The 17,581-nt window shown below is 40.3% G+C and overlaps 1 protein-coding gene across 8 annotated transcripts in view; it reads left to right on the forward strand.

Moving 5' to 3' along the window:
• Positions 1 to 17,581, forward strand: part of NYAP2 (neuronal tyrosine-phosphorylated phosphoinositide-3-kinase adaptor 2) — a 137,210-nt gene that overhangs the window by 96,429 nt on the left and 23,200 nt on the right. For all 8 annotated transcript variants that reach the window (XR_005257948.1, XR_005257949.1, XM_038145466.1 and 5 more), the window contains 2 exons: positions 4,708 to 4,917; positions 12,787 to 12,890. Coding sequence is in view for 6 of the 8 variants with exons in the window: in XM_038145466.1 (XP_038001394.1) it covers positions 4,708 to 4,917; positions 12,787 to 12,890 (314 nt within the window). In the remaining 2 variants the exon portion in view is untranslated. The remainder of the gene's footprint in view (positions 1 to 4,707; positions 4,918 to 12,786; positions 12,891 to 17,581) is intronic.

Below are 17,581 nucleotides of genomic sequence, written 5' to 3' on the forward strand. Positions count from 1 at the left end.
TCCCTCAGCCAGGGCCATGCCTGCCCTGTGGCCAGATGAGGTGAGCGCTGATCTGTCGAGGCTGGAGGGGATCACAGGAGTTCTGGCTCACATCTAAACCCCATCCTGAATGACATTCTTTGCACCTGTATGTGACTGCTGAATTTTAGACCATTTGCTTCCCCCAGTATGTGAGTTCTGCCTAGAGTGGTATATTATTTATTTAGGTTTATAACAAACACAAAGGAAAAAAAGGAATAAATTAATAATATATGGATTAGCTTATACATATCAGCTCACAGCTGAGAGAGATGGCAGAGAGCAATCCTCATTTTAAGTTCCTTAAGACAATTGCTTTTCTTTCTTCCCCCAAACCCCAAGCAGTAATAAAGGTTCTGCCATTTATCACTTAGCATTGCACTAAGAAGTCACCTGGACCTGAAATTAATTTGTGTTTAAGAACAGAGTAGCAGACTGGCCACAGACTTATACTTATTTGAATGATAGCTTTTTGGGTAAGATGTTTTCTGTAGCCGTAATTTCAGTTTTCTTAGTTCCAAGTTACAGCTGACTGTTTCTCACTTCCTTTAGCTTTTCCAAGTTTTCTGGGACCACAGCTCACGAGCCAGCCTTGCCTAGTGCACAGCTATTAGGGAATCTTTCCTAGAGGGGAGATTGTACATGCCAATTATCTGTAAAATATACAGTTTATAGGAGATTTTAACATCTTATACTTTAAATGGAAAAGTCTGAGATTCAGATGAAATAAATAAGAAAAATGCATATCTTTACATATTGAAATAGTACGACAGCTGAAAGTGCTTGAAACATTTGAGTGCCTTTATGGCAGTTTAACCAACTGTGTCCATAAATATTTAAAGCAGTGAATTATTTCTTGAAATTTACATTTTTATGTACCATTTTGGTGGAAGAATTATTGAACAATACAGATGCTTTCCATAATAATTTCAGCTTTTCAAAAAGTAGCACTTAACTGCAACAGGATTTTCTGATGGCCACCATATGACTCAGTGAGCTCCCAGCATAATACTGAGCTTTGGCATTTCCAACCTCCAAATTAAGGTTTTGAACAGCACAAGATAACCTAGATCCAACCTATGTTTCTGCACTTCACAAATAATTTTAAAGAGCTGTGCAGCAGCTACTGTTACCTTTCAGCTGTGTCTCTGTATACATAGATAAATCTGACTGGTAAGAGTTCCTGTTTTCAGGATGGGATCAATAGGGATAAAGTGGCTGTTTAAGTCCTGCTGTAGCTTTTGTAAAGGTGTAAAATATCCTGGTTTGCTTTTCAGGGGATGATAAGATCCCCACCCCACAGGTAACTACAGGTGTGCTCTGCCCTCTGCCAGTGCCTTGTGCCAGGCAGCAGGAGCCAAAATGTGGAGCAGGGAATGTGCTCTTCTCAGACACAATCATTTGTGCCACTCAGCTTGCTCCATGGAGCTACACTTGCAGCAGGGAGTAGTTGACAAGATAAAACATCCAAGTGGCTGGCACAGTCAACAAATGGGCCAGGGATGGGCTGAGACCTGGCAGGGGAGCATTCTGCATTTCTGGAGCTGTCCTGGGCGCATTGGAACTGAAGTGCTCTTTCAGTCGACCAAGTAGCAGAGTGATTTTTTAATTTATTTTAATTGAGTTTGAGTATGATTCCCACTGACATTTATTAAAGAAGCTGAAATTGTTCTAAACTTCTCCCCAAAATATTTGAGTAAAAGTGAGGCAATAATTTCCTTTTCCATTTTTTTTTCTGTATTTACAAGTGAGCTGGAAAGTAATATTACAGAAAACTACATAAAACACTGACATATTGTTTTCTGTCTGTGTATCATTGTTGCTGATAATGATCACCAAATAATAATGATTCAGGCCCTGTGATGGGCTACATGACATTATAATCTGTTTCAATCTGCTTTTCATTTTTAGAATATATTACTTTTCAGATAAACTATGAACTGAAAATCTCCAAGAAAGGATAGTGGAATGTAAATTTACAAAGTCTAGACAGCCAGCTGAAAACTGATTTTCTACACCTTATAAAAAATTAGACTATAAACCAAATCTTTATTTAGTCCGAATAGTTCCACAGTTTCCAGCTGGTTGCAAAAGCTGTGCTTTGATTCAGCTGACAGTAAAAACTAAGAATGCACAAATCTTTTTTATCAGGCAACAAGTACAAATGTTTCTCTGTTAAGTAAACTGAAGTAGATAAATCCTTAGCTACAGACTCAGCCAGAGCATTTCCACTGTGACAAGGGCTGACTGCATGTGTGTGAAATTTCAAGGGGAGGTGTTCAAGTAGTGTCAATGAGGCACACACGGAGAAGGTTTTCACTAAGGTAGTCACAGCATTTCCAGGAGCAGCTGAATGACATAGTAAATTAACTCTATTGAATGATGCATTAATTTGGTAGGGCACTTGGAGGGCCCAGTTCTTACTTTCTAAAAACACATTCTAGTCTTCTGGCTTTCTCTTCCTTTTGCTGTGAAGAATAAACTTCAATCTAGATACCATCCTGTACGAGTGGGAAAGAGGATTGTGAGCATTTCCAAAGAATTTTGAAACTTTGTTTTTATCTTTCCTTTTCTCAGATAAGTAGTGTTTTAAAGAAGTGAATGTTATTGGTGTGAAGAAAAAAATCACATATGATTGCATGCATCTGTTATGTGAGAAAACACATCAGTATTTTTGATAGCTCGATGCTGTCAACTGAAACAGTTCTAATCCTGGTAATTATTTGGGCTCTCCCTCTCTTTGCACAGCTCTTTGTATTAGCAGGTCTCTCTGTGCACTCACAGACAGATCTGTGTCACAGACATCTCCTAGCAAAGGTCCCTGAAAGGCAGATGTCATGTTATATTGATAGACTGTTATTCAACCTTGTACCCCACTGGGGTTACTAACTGGAAAAAACAAACACTTTGGATTTTCACTGCAATGTCTTTTTGCTTACACTAAAATAGGTAGGTGACTTAGAAGTTCATGGAAGAGGTTTGAGTTTTGAAGGTCTTTGTCACATAAATTTTACGGAATTTACAACTCCCAGCCCGGGGTGGTTTAACAATTTTCTCATGCAGTGTTACTACTTGAAGGCTGTGGTAAGATACCCTCAATATTAAATTTTACTATTAACCAATTGTAATTAACAAAATACGCTAATGATGAAATCTTGCACCACATATCCAGTTAGATATTTTCACATGTCTCCTGTTTGATGTTTCATTGAGGAAACCCCAGCCTGACTGTGTTGTTGCTCATTAAGGTCATGTGCAGACTGGAATGTCAAAGAACCCAAAACAAGGTGAGATTTTGTCACTGTTGTGCGTGGGTGGGGTCTCTGCCCATCACAGCTGTCTAGCAGTGCATCTTCCCCTGTTTGCTGTGCACAGGTAACAGCCTGTGCGGCACTGAGCCATGGGCAAATCAAAGGGATTTGAATGTGGTCCTTTTCTGGGACTGTATCATCTGAGTGGTTGAACAGTCTCAGTTCCAGGCCATGGGGATGACTGGGAGACGAAGTGGCAGCTCGGACTGTAAATCCTGCCCTGCCATTCAGCACGGGGCCCTCAGGGAGCTGCTGGCATCTCCTGCCTCTCAATGGCTCCTGGCGTTTTCTCTTTGCTTGGCTCTCTCAAGTCTTCCAAAGTCCCTTGAAGCCACTAAGTTTTTGACATAGAGCTCAAGGGAAGATTGTTATCTCTATCAAATGTGGATTCCAAGACTGTAGATACATACAGAAATTAAGATACATCGGGGGTTGATTAATAAATCTGAGTGACTAGAAATGAGAGTACCATGGGTTTGAGATATAAAATTCCAAACTGATTTTTTTTTTCAAAATGAGGTAAACAGTAGCTTTTAATAACTGAGTAGCACAGTAATTAGCTCTTACAACTAAAGAGCAATCTAATGTTTCTTCTGTATCTAGTTTTCCATGTGAATTTTTCATAGCTACAGATGGAAAGAGCAGGAATTAATTCTTTCTCCGTGCATTGCTCAACCTGCAAGAAAAGAAATTGGGGTCTTGAGAAAAGAACAGAAAATCACCAGCCTTGAAGAAAGCAGACATCACTGCTTCACTTGAAAAAATCATTCAACTGTATTTTGAATTGCTCCTCTTTTCATTGACTTGTGGTGTTTCAAACAGAAAGTAATTTTCTGACTCCAAGGCTTTTCCAACCAAGCGCAATTTCATTCCCTAGGTTATGGTGCTGGGCACACCCAAAATGGATTTGTGTTGTTTTGTTTTGTGGACTGTGTGCTTTTATTAGAGCTTATGAGAAGTACAGATATGTTGCTTGCACAATATTGCCTTAGGAGAGAGCTTCCTTAGAAAGTGCCTGAAGAAGAATTTGTTCCTAATAAAATGACAGCTGAAAAGATTTCAAATATTTCTATAAATTTTTAATAAACCATAATTTGGTAGGGAGCCATTTTCCAAATTATCTTCTTGGCATATGAAAGTTGTAACAGAAATGTTACATTTTATCCATCTGCTTCATGGTGTGTGCTTTCAATAATTAAAAAGTGTACTGCAACCTACATAAACTACAGGGGTGTGGCCTAGATGGTAAAACCATGCTATAAACTGCCCTAAACAGATTTATGATTGATAGGTATGAAGTATTTTGCAAAATATTATTGCATGATGTGGATGATTAGCAGTTACTCTATAATGAAATGTGCGCTTGTGTGTTTTGTAGAACCACTGGACGAGCTGAAGATCAGAAGCCACAGCACTGAACCACTACCAAAGCTGGAAAACAAAGAGAGAGGACATCATGGGACAGCTTCCTCCAGGGAGCCAGGGAAAGCTCAGGAATGGGATGGAACACCAGGCCCCCCCATGGTGTCCAGCAGGCTGGGGAGATCCTCTGTCAGCCCAACCATGCTGGCCGGAGGCAACAGCTCAGGTACGTCAGGTACAGCACAGGGAAGATCTCATGAATCTCCTTGTGAGATGAAGAGTCTCTAAAGATACACTGGTGTAGGAAGCATCCAGATTCTTTAGACCAAATATTTTCTAGATTTGGCCCTGCCCATTGAGTGCTGCACTGAAAAGGCTTGTGCTGTGCTTGTGCTGGAACAGCTGGGATGGTGTCACGGAATAGAAGCAAGTAAACATGTTAGCCATCTACTTTAAAAGAAGTAAAGGATTCCACCTGACATTGAAGAGGCAAAGACACTTCTAGGATGGCACCTCAGGAAGTTCATAAATTCAGGGATCACATAAAGTAACAAAAATACACTTTGCAAAAGCAAGGCTGTCTTACTGAGGGGCACAGTGACAGGACACAGGCAGCCTTTGCTTTCTGCTTGTACAGAAATTTCTAGAAAAGTGACTATGGATTTAAGAAGTCTCAGATAAACACCTATTCCTTTTATTATTCAAAAATATTTACATATTAAATAGTAAATTGCCATAAACCATGGCATTATAATGCAGTCTTGTTTATAAATTGACTAAGACAAATGGAACTAATAAATGAATATACATCTATAAAGAGATATTTATGGCCCTTGCACAAGCACTGTATTGGTACTTTAGAGGTTTGACAGCTCTCATAAAAGAGTAACTTCATTAGTTGGACTGTGAGAGATATCCCCTTTAAGGACAGTTGGCATGTCTAGTACTGAAGCCTCATGGTCAATGTTCAGTAAGCATAAGAGCACGAATGAGCTGCTCAGACAAGAAATCATTCCTGCCTGAGAGATCTGCTGGGCAGTGAGTGGCAGCAAGGAGTGTTTAAAGTGCTGAGTGAGCAGAGGTGCTCACGCCTCACCCAGAACATAACTTCCCTGTGTGATAATGGGACTCACATTGTCCCTGAATTGATGAAAACGACACCTGAAACTCAGTGTATAAGTTGAAGAGTCTTTGCTGATGTGAAATGTCATTTGGAGCAATCATGCAGTCCAGCTTTTCTTGCTACAGACGCCCCAAACAGTCCTTCCTGGTGCAGTGAAAGTGACTTTTCTGCAAAACTTATGACTCTAGCACAGGTGTTTTTTGTGCTACTGCCATTTTCTTACTTGTCTCTTCTTACAAAGCTTCCTGATAAGCTCACAGCTTTTGGTAAAAAATTCTGCCTCCAGTGTCTTAGACTGTCATCTGTGCTAATGCAGGTTAAAGGATGGGTTTAAAGCTACCACATCAAAGTATTGGGACATCTGATAATTAGACCAAAGGTGTGTAACAATCCCTTCAGTTCTGCAAGATGACACTATGGACCAGAGTAGTAAAGAAGTTAAAATTGAAGAGTAAGCTCTTAGCAAAATATAACACTGCTGTCCAACATTTCTGCAGCAGTTTTATTTTGAAGAGTTGGTTGATCTCCAAAAGCAGACAAAACATGTTGGCCTCAGTCTCCATTTGGCATCAGCAAACTGTAATAATTGTTGAATCATGCCTTGATTTAGTTAAGTGTGACTTTGTCTTACATTGCTAGGACTGTCAAAGAAAAATTTTATTTTTTGGCTGAATTTTGACTCCTTTCTATGATTAAAATATGAGAGCTGATTATGACTTTTCTTTCCCTGCAGATTTACGATATTTCATTTGATGAGTATTGCCTCTCATCTGCCCTGAATATTTTTTCCCTGTGTCTCTTGCTGTTGCCTGAGCAACATGTTTTACCTTTACTTGGTGGGGCACTGCATTGAGAATGCTGTACACAGTTCTCCTCAATGGACTTGTACATGAACTGTAATAGCTCATTCTCTACAATTAAATTAAAACTGTAACAGAATGCAAGAAGAGATATTTAATACTTTGGTATGAATAAAAATGCTTTCTGGAGTCAAGGAGATGAAGTAATTCTGCACTAGGAATTAGAACTTAGATTTACGTCAAATAAAATCTAGGCAGTCCCCAGGTCCCCAGTACAGTCATCACAGTCATCACTGCTTTTGCTCTCTTTGCAACATTGTAGATAACAGAAAAAAAAAGACTACTTTTTTTTTTTTTTTTTTTTTTTTTTGGTGCAGACATGTCCTTGAAACACACAGTTTGGTACCTGCCTCCTAGTTCACACTGGTACAGGCGTTTATAAGGGCAATATTGAAATAATTTTTTTAAATGGGGTTGAATTTCTCTGCTGCAAAAGAGAAAGGGTGTGAATGGACTTCCCACGGGCACTCATCAGTCAGCCCTGCTCCAGCACAGACGAGCTGGGAACTGGGGTGGCCTGGCCAAATACCTGAGTGAGAACACTGGTTTTTGGTGGGTTCTCTCCAACTCTGAAACTGCTGGTAAGATCAGAGGGAAAATGAGCCATCTCCAAACAGAATCTTGAACTTTCTGTCCATTTTGTTCAAAGAGCCTGGGCTGTCAGCTGCACACAGTTATCACTGTCTCTAGTGCCTGATTGTTCTGTGACAGAATTTGTCAAGGGCACTTTCTGTTTCTTGGCATCCTATAATTTCTTATGGAAAGCAGTGTGATTTGGGGGCATGCTGACTTTTAGGAAAGTCAGTGCAATTATAATGAACAGCCAAACACAATCTGTAACACAGAATCTGTATAACTTCACTCCAGGAGACTTGAAGAGCATTTTCTGGAATGTTGCTGGTTTTTTCCTCACAGCAACAAAGAAGCATTTTGCATTGCCACCTGCTGCTGGAGACAGGCACTGCCCTGCCTTTAAAATCTCAAAAAGTGTGTTGCATCCTGGTTTTGAATTGCCACCAGCTTGTCACTCAGCCAGCCATAAATATTCCATCTGAAAAGATTGTAGGTAATCAGGAAGGGAGGAAATGCCCACCATTCATTGGAATTACTGGCTATCATTGTTGATTTCCAAAAGCAATGAATATTTTAAGTTCATCTATTTGGGAATGGGGCAAAGCTTGGAAAGCCCAAGGCACAAGATGCTTCCATTGTTGTAAGAAGGGAATAGCAGCAAAAAGTCAGTTCATGCCAGCCAGGTCTGTGCACAAACCCCTACATTTTCTCCTCACAGGCAGTGTCACTGTGCTCCTAAACCCACAAAGATTCTCCACATGAAGGCAACTTAGTGCTGGGGTTTTAGGTTACTGCCCAAGAGGCCCAGACCTTGCCTGCACTGGTCATTCATGTTCTCTGCTCACAGGCTCCCCTAAGCAGGGCCTGTCACCTCTAATGAAATGAGCAGTACTGGGAGCTGCGCACTGAGGGCATCCCACCAATGCCCATGGTCCTGCTGTGAGACCTCCAGGATGTGGGACCACACCAATTCTGGCTGGAGTAAAAATATTGCCTCGGTGTAAGAAAAACACACACAAAAAAACCTGAACAGAGATACAAAACACTTACTTGTATTTCAAAGAAGCCAGGATATAGCAAACGCAGCTAAATCCTACAACAAAAGCTTTACAAAGAAAATAAACACCCATATTTCGGGATACAAAGTATATTCCACTAACAGCTTTTTGCTTTGGGCAATATATCCCCTAAACCTAAACAGGGGGGTCTTTTTCAGACATGGTTTTGCTCATTACCTGACTTGGGTTTGAGACTTGCTAAATTTTGACCTATGGATATCTGGTAACATTGAGTTCCACAGGTTCAGTGCTCCCCTTGTGAAAACTGCTCCGTTTGATGTGCTGCTGGGATATTTTAGCACTAATTGGCTTCTGCCAATAGCAAAGTACTAAATGCTTTCTTTAGATAGCATAATATTATATAGTTATTGCACCATAATGTTTCATAACTTCAAGTTGTATTTCAGCTTACTCATCTCTTTTCAGGCCAGTATGAAGACACTTGGTGTGATGTATTTTTCCAGTATACATGCTTTCTTTTTCTTTTTTTTTCTTTTTTTTTTCTCATGTGATTGCTCCCAGCCTGTCACATTGCCTTGTTTAATTCAAAACGCATTTCTTGGCAGCTGTAGCAAATAAGCAATATTTCTCTTTTCATGTGCAAAGAAGAGACTGTGACAGGATAAGAAGCTTCTCCAACGTAAGTGACAGCCAGAGCATTTTTTTGAATTAAGATTAGGATAGGCAGAATGAAGGCTTCCTTGGATGAATAAAGAACTCTTTCCATTAAGATCCAAAAATAAAAATTCTGAAGAGTTGTTATACTTCTGGAGAATAGAGAAAGCCATAGCACGTTGGTATAAAACTGATTGAAAATATTTCCATAAAATCTTGTGGCATTTCAGCACTGTGCATTATTGAAGAAAATCCTACAACACCCCATGTCCCAAATACAATCAGCCAAGCCTCTACATCTTTAGTCATGCTGGCAGCCCCTGCAGTTTGGAAATCCAGCCATTTATATGAGTGCTTAGACACATAATTAAATACACAACTTTAAGGCAATCCTATTTGTGCTTGGAAAGCCTGTATTTCTGTGTTGCACAGTCTGTCCTAAAATTCTCATCTTAATGCTGCCCTTTGGAACTAAATGCTTGCCTGGTTCCACGTGTAACCCTCCTGGTGCTGTCAAGACTGAGTTTAAACCCTAGAGTGCAGTGATGCTCGGCCCATTCCAGCTGATTTTGTCTGTGGGTTTGGTGTCAGGGGGCTGTGGTCCCATTCCAGAGTGTTGTGGCCACTGCAGGTCCGTAAGAGGGGACTGAGACCCAGTGTCCCACTGTGCCCTCCCAGCACTACACTGCACCTGGCTCCCAGAGACCTGCGGTGCATTTTTCATACCATGTCACCCCGAGAGATGCCACATGTGACGCTGTGCAAAACAATACCGCTACATTTCCAAATACACCAGGTGAATTTTATAAACATTTTTGTGCATAATATTTCACAGCCTTCTGGCTACCCCCAAGAATCTGCTGAATTCAGACTTCATGCTGCCCACTGATTGCAAGGGGCATCTCTAAAGGCTGCTCACATGCCCTGCATCCCCTGGCCTGCAGAGCCTTCCCCATGTGCCCATCAGGATGGCTGATAGAGCTCAGCTCCATGCCACAAAATTCTGTCACTATGGGGACTTCTCAAAATGTCCAAGAGTACTCATTTTAGATGTTAATACTGAGCTGTCTCAGTATCATCCACAAGAGAGAAACATGAATTTCTAAACTCTAGGAACCATCCCTGATATTTGCTAGCAGTAGCTTTTCCTTTAAGATTCTTGGCATTCAATAGAAAAACCCAGATAGCCCCAGCAGAGTGAATAAGTTGCCAATAGCTGAAAAATCACATGCTGCAGAATACAGAGCAGTGAGTTGTGTAGCACTTAAAGAACAGACCTTTTATGGACTATCTTTGCCCCAAGTGGTGCGCTGTTACTCAGACCACTAATTACATTAGAATGCAATATTTATTTGGTCTAAAAATATTTGCACTGAGACAAAAAAAGCTGGATGGAGACATGTCTGAAGCACCTTTTGGTGAGGATCACCATGGAAATCACAATAGTTTCCTTAATACTGGAACACATATTACAGGGAGATAAAGGAACTAATACTTCATCTGTGTGTGATAGGTTTTATTTCTTTGATGCCAGATGAAAGGAGTCTCTTTGGCAAGGAAATGGTAATCTCTTGCTGTTGCTCATAGATCCAAATTGGAAATTATGACACTTCTTTCTCCTTTCCTAAAGCAAAGAAAATAATTCAGAAGCATAGTCAGACAGTGTCTTGGAGTTTTTTATGTGCTGAATGTCTGATTCTGCTTGTCACAGCAGAAACAGAATCTTTACTTAGCAGTAAAGAAAAACAACTGAAAAAAACACAATTCTTGTCCTTTCTGAAACCCCAGCAGAATTCCAGGAGATGAGAGATGAGATATAATAATGAGATCCATTATTGTATCTATATTACTGAAAGGAACAGTCAGAAATCTGGCACACAGACAGTGTGAAATCAGAACAAAAACAAATCTAATCAACCTTCAGAGTAACTGCTCAAGTCCAAAAAAAGCAAACCAGCAGACTGTGTACAAAAGCAAGGTTATGGAGGAGGCCAGTCTGCTCCTTTCTGTGTGCCTATGGCTGTGTTGACTCGTGGTGTGTTTACAGACTGACTAGGAGAGAGTGAATTGAATAATGCATTCGGCAAGCGGCATAAATATTTTTGCTGCTCAGCCAGCTGGATGTTAACTAACCTATTAATATTTAGTTGATGAATATTCACCCATACAGATGCTTTCATTGGTCTAAGTGCTCCAGCATAAGTGGATAGCTCTTCTCCATGCCCTATTGAATTCTGGAATATCTGAAGAAAATAAGCATTGAAGGTGACAATGAGAAAACATCAGTGAGAGTGGAAGAATCCATTTCAGCATGTTGCTGGTATGTGGAGTAATGTGCCAGCTGTCCTCAAGTTTCCAAGGTGTGCCAAGTGACTTTAAGGTCATGCTGGCAATAGGCATCTTCTTCCTTTCAAGCTGGGGCCCAACCGGTGGCCAGTGGTGATACCAGAGATCCACACAGGAAATAGAGAAATCAGTGTAAAACAAACACTGACACAGCAGCTGTATGAATGAGGCATGAGAAAATACATTTCAGACAGACACAGGCAAAAGATGTGCTTCAGAGACAAACTTGCTAAACCACCACTGCACGAGGCATAGGCCCTTACTTTCTTCTTGGAAACATGAAATTGGATAGGAGGAATTCTTCAAACCTTATTTAAAAAAAATCAAAATTCTTTAAATTCCAATGAAGCATGGTATTGTAATTACTTGTTATTCATGGTAGAGCAGCACTGTCAATGTGAAAAGTGAGACTGTTATTGTACCAAGTCTGTCTGGTAAGTCCGAATGTTTTTAGTGTTTGCCTACTAAATACAAAAAAGCAGCTGCAGGGTTGGGAAGAAGGTTTATAAAACATGAGGAGAATGAACACGTTGATCTGAGCAGAGTCATAGACTGAGAGGTTGTCCCTCGGCCATATAAAGCAAATGTCAGGACAAAAAAATTTCTTGGGCAGAAACAGGCAGATCCCTTTTTCAGGAAAAGACAGTTTCCTCCAGACCAGCTGAATGCTGGGGTAGTGCATGGGAGTCAGCATGGCTTAGATATAAAAACTTTCATCCAGGCCTCCTGAACTGCATGGTCACCTCGTGTCAGTGTGTACAATAGTAACCTGTGCTGGAAATCAATGGGGAGCCTTCTCAGAAATTACTCCATATAAAGCAGCAGAAGGAAAATCAAATAACTGTGTCATTTTTGTGAAGTTCTTTTCTGAAATGGAGCTTTCTCTCAAGGCAAACATTGCTCCTGTTATCATTTTGATTCTGGGCAGCTGACTTTGCCACTGCTAATGTTTTGATTTGTCTCTTCTTGCTACTTTATGTTTCTCAATACATTGCCACTGACATGAGATTCCCAAGTATTTCTGGTGTCATTCCAAATCCCCAGGTGTGACAGCATCTTCACCACTTTTACACATCTCCTCCTTAATTTTCTATCATCTCATGCTTTCCTTCAGCACAGTCAGTCTTTGGGCTGTCATGTCCCTCAGCTCTGGGATGGAGAGGTGAAACCAGAAGCCTCCATAACTCCTTTAATCACTGCTGTATTACATGAGGAGTAGAAAAGGTGCTGGGGAGCAGGGAGTGGGGAAACAGGAATTTTCTTTTGTGTTCTTCCTGTCTGCTGTTTTGTGCTCTATCCTTCAGAGATGCCAGAGCAAAGAGGCCAGGACATGGCATGAGTCCTGCCTGAATCCCTCTTCTGATCTCAACTTCTGCTCATGATTCAGCCATATGTCCAAGACTTTAACTCGTTCCCAAGGCTGGAGTCTCCATTTCAAGGGAATCCTGGATGCAGTGTTTCAGCTTGCTGCAGCAGTACCCTGCTCCTGCTCACTGGTGTTTCTCTCTCTCCCTTTCCAGAGTCTAAATCGAGTTGCCGGCTGGGCCGCTCCGCGTCCACGTCAGGAGTTCCTCCTCCGTCGGTGGCACCGCTCAGGCAGCCCGGCGACCTCCAGCCGAGCCAGGTACCATCGTTAGCCAATCGGGAATGACTCCATGCGCTGCAACATGCCAAATGTCCCCACCTCTCTGTCTGTCATTTGTTACAGTAAATGGTTCTTTTGGTTTATGTCTTTATTTTCTGTGTGTGCGCGTGCATCTGTGTGTGCGCATCTCTCATCGGCAACGAAATTCCACTGGCCACAGCCAGCAGAATTTTCTTTGCTCTTAATTCCTTGAATCTTTTTCTGTCTTCATTCTGTAATATAAATGTAGTAAAACTGTACAGTATGAACTGGCTGGGTTTTTTATTTTTTCATGCTTTCTGTACTTTTTTTACTGTCTTAAAATTTATCAAACTTTGATAAATTTAATCTATGTCTTTATGTAAATTTCTTTTAAATGTCTTGTCTAGAGCACTTACACCGATGTTGTCAATGACTTGTACATACTTGACTTCTGCCCAGTTGTACTTTAATATTTGTGCCAGTCTCACATCTGGTTGGAGCTTAATGCATGATTGTATTACACTGTGATTTATCACTGTCCTGAAAACTGCTCTTACAGCAAGTGATTTGGTTTAGTTGAAGCAGCTAGACTCTCTTCAGCTATAGACCATGTAGTGCTTACAGGACTATTAAATAGTGCACTGTAGTTATGTTTATTGTACATTGTTAGGAATCAAAAAAAAAAAAATCAAAGGAGCAACATCTCCTTTTATCTTAACCAGAGATAATTTTTTTTTGTTGTCACCAGAAACAAAACTGCCACATAGGAAAAAAAATGAAAGTGTTTGGGTTTGGCAAATTTCTCCAATAGAGAAAAAATTGAAAAGAAATAAAGACATGGGAAACCTATACTTACCTTTATTTTATATGCTAATACTGATATTGTAACATTTTGTTGCACAGACCTGTATTATTAGTTTGACAGAACTAGCTGAGAGTAGCAATTGAAAGAAGAGGTTTTGCTTAAACATCATGTGAATGGCTTCTGTCAAAGCACTGTGGCACTGCATCACTGGTGTGTACGTGTGGGGTGCATGTGCACAAGGAGACAGGAGCACAGATGGATTTAGGTGCACATGCATATGCGTATGCACACATAGGCACCCTTATTTAGATAGAGAATTTTTTGCTGGCTTTCAGGGAGTTAGTCCCCAAAGTACTATTGAATGTCACTGAGGTTTGAGTGGAAATCTGCCTGAGGACTGCTTTGCAATAATCACATATTTGTGTTTGTATCTTGGTGAGCTGCTCCAATAATGTCTCAACCAAAGCAAAGACCACAAGAGTAAGGTTGATTTACTCACTCCAGACAGCCAGCAACTTGTTAGGAAGATTACATTTGGATAGCCAAGTCTTTACAGGTTACAGCTCTGTAACCTGTATGAACTAATATGATTGTAATACTTCTGAGTGCTGCCAGACATGAAGACTGAGAGAACCCTGCAAATTTCTGAAGCATATTTTACATAAGCAAATCAAATCTATAATGGAGATTCAAAAAGACGGTCCATTTAAATAACACATCAAGTGTTCCTTCATCTAAGGAAGAAATTAGGGTAATTGTACTTCCAAAGGTTTTCAGTGTCCCAGTGTTCATGTAGTATATATTTTTGATTAAATGGGTTTTACAGCACTCCTGATGCTTTGCTGTTTACTCAGTGGCAAAGGCACCTTGGGTGTTTTGAAGGGATTTTAGCCTGTCAGTTTATGCTAAGAACTAAACAATAAGCCTTGAAAGCAGAAGCTGATGTGAGAGAAGAGATAATGAGCCTCTTAGAAGCTGCAGCCAGGGTTCACTGAAACTGTTGAGGGAAAAATCCACCTCAATTCATACAGAAGAAAGGAACAAAGATGATGAGAGGAATTTTCAAGTGACTGTAGGAGGGTGATCTTGTTAATTGAATAATGTATGGTACAGTCATGACTTCATGAACAACAAGAAAAGCTAGAACAGGTTTTCTCTCCCTAAGTCTTCCCTTCCAGCTGACAATCTCTTACTGTCCATCTATTACGTTGCCACTTACTATGATAGCATAACTTTTAAAGGTGTGGATTTGGCCCTGATTTCAGAGGAATGACAAAAGTCTTGTCTCCATGGCAGATACAAACATCAATTGTTCTTTCAACACCTATTTTATCTTAATGTGCAAAAAATGGATGATGATTGAAATGTGTTTCCAAGAGCTGGGCTGTTAGCCCATTCTCAATCTGCTGGATTGTGGCATACAGGGTATCTATTTTCGTGTGCTGTGGCTATTGATTGTATTGATACTGCTTTCCTTAACAATATCATAATGAGCAAATTAGACTTTCCAAAAGATTAAGAAGATGTGTTGTGCTATTCCCCTCCTTGTTGATCAGATGGGCACAGCTAACACTCAAACAGGAATATAAGATCTGGGAAAGGGCAGATTACTGTTAATTTGTTTTCTCATATCTCCATGGATCCCAGACTTGTGGTTTTCAAAATGCTTAATTTGAAAAAAAAAAAAAAAAACCAAATTTGCAACTGAGTTCTCAAAACTCATCATTTTTAGCACAATTGTTCAAAGAAGTAGTGACAATGCTTACTAATTAAAAATAGATCTGATGTAAGGAAACCTATATTATAATTCCAATCATATATTAGGTAATTATGTAACTATTGTAATATAACTCCCCTATGCCTTATTTTCCTATTTCTTTTTGCTTATTGATGTAGGAATGGTGAGGATTAATCAGTTAGTATTCACAGAATATATCTATGGTATATTGATGGGAAGCAGTAGAGGGATCACCTAAAAATAAGAAGAAAGGGCTTATGAGCAGAGATGAATTATGTGGCTGGTCTCTGATGGAGAACACTAAAAATTCTGTAGTGTAGGGGCAGCCAGCTTTTACCAAAATGCTGAGCCAGATTGAGAGCCTGTCTTCCATCCTTAGTTCTGAGAAATGGTGATGGCATTTGGAAAGCGTTGGTTGCACAAAGCAGCCTTGGATAAAATCACAAATTGTCTCAATTTAAACTGAAAGATAAATGTAATTTTATCCTGGAACTGAAGTTATTGATTGTTAAAGGACAAAGTTTAGGAAATTAAGGAAGTAGCAGAGGAAGTCAGGTGGGGGTCTTGGAACTGTAATGATGGCAGGAGCATAGAATGTTTTTGAGCAACAAAAGTGCCACGTAGCTGTATTTCCTAAATGCATATCTAAATAAAAAAGTCCTAGAGAGAGAGGTATAAGTAATGAGAATTATTCTAGACAGGATGTATTTTCTGTAAAAGAAGGAAAGAAGGAAATGTTAAACATGCAGAAACAGGCCATTGTCAAGTGCCAAGAGACAAACCAGCAGGGAAGATGACCAGACTGTCTGAACAGGGTTTTTGCTGGGACTCAGGAAAAGAGAGATTTCATTAAAGTTGGAAGAAGGGACAGGCAACTCAGGAGGACAAGGGCAGCATGAGGTAATGGAGGGAGAAAATTAGAAGGGCCAAATCTGTCTACTCTCATAAAAGACAATTAACAATGTTTCTATAGATACATCAGCAGCCAAAGGAAGTCTAAGGAGAATCTCCATCCTCTTTTTGCATGGCAGAGAGAACATAATGACTAAAGATGAGGAAAAAGCTGAGGTATTTAATGCCTTCTCTGCCTCAGTGTTCAATAGGAGCACCAGCTGTTCTCCAGGTACCACCCCCTGAGCTGGAAGATGGACGCAGGAAGCAGAATGAAGGCCCCATAATCCACAGGGTAATGGTCAGTGACCTGCTTTAACACTCAGACACACACAGTAGGATACCATCTGTTTATATTAGAAAAAAATTTCTTCATGGAAGGAGTTGTCAAGCAACAGACCAGGCTGTCCTGAGAAGTGGAAGAGTCCATTCTACCATCCTTTGAGATATTGAAAAGACTTGTAGATGTGGCACCTGGGGACATGGTTTAGTAGGGGGCTTTCCAGTGCTGGATTAAAGACATTTTTCAGCCTAAGTGATTCTCATTCTATAAAGGTATGACATTGTTCAAAAAAGTTACAGGGAATGGAGAAATGTTGTAGAAATTAAAGTAAGTTCTATCTTAGAGAAAAGAAGTGTATGAATAACATTGGAGATAATAAAAGTCCATCTGTGTTTGGCCTTTATGTGCAAATGAAAACAAGTAACTGTCTCCTGTAGCCATCTAAGTGGACAGAGAACAGCAGAATTTAACCACTTTGAGAGGTTTCTAAAGTACAATAAACAGAGTCCACAGTTGCCCCAGTAAATAACTCCTCACCCATTTTGATGAGCTGGCACCTGACATTTCTGTAGCAGGCATGGTCAAGGGTTTCACCCTGCAGTGGAAAATGCTCAGTCGTGCCACAGGATAGCCACAGTGAGCAAAACTGTTCACCTGTGTAAAGCAAGCAGGATTTGGAGTCACAGGTATCACTGCTATGCAATGATGTTTCCCTGCCATCCTTCACCTCAGGGTAACAAAGGATTACACTCCATCGATGAGCTCAGATATCCCTGTGGCACACAGGCTAGGTGTGCACTGAGCATGTCCGTCACAAAAGAAGAAAACGTTTCAAGCAGACTGTGGAAGTCCCTCTGCTGGAGAGCAGAACGTCTTGCATCCAGAGTTTTAATGCACATAAAATCCTCTCTGTATCACTGCCATGCCTCTCTGAAACAGTCTTTGGCACAGAAAAATCCCACTGATTTCCATTTTAAGAAAAAACACATAAA

The sequence above is a fragment of the Motacilla alba genome, chromosome 9 (genome assembly GCF_015832195.1).
Source record: "Motacilla alba alba isolate MOTALB_02 chromosome 9, Motacilla_alba_V1.0_pri, whole genome shotgun sequence".
In the NCBI taxonomy this organism is placed as follows: Eukaryota; Metazoa; Chordata; class Aves; order Passeriformes; family Motacillidae; genus Motacilla; species Motacilla alba.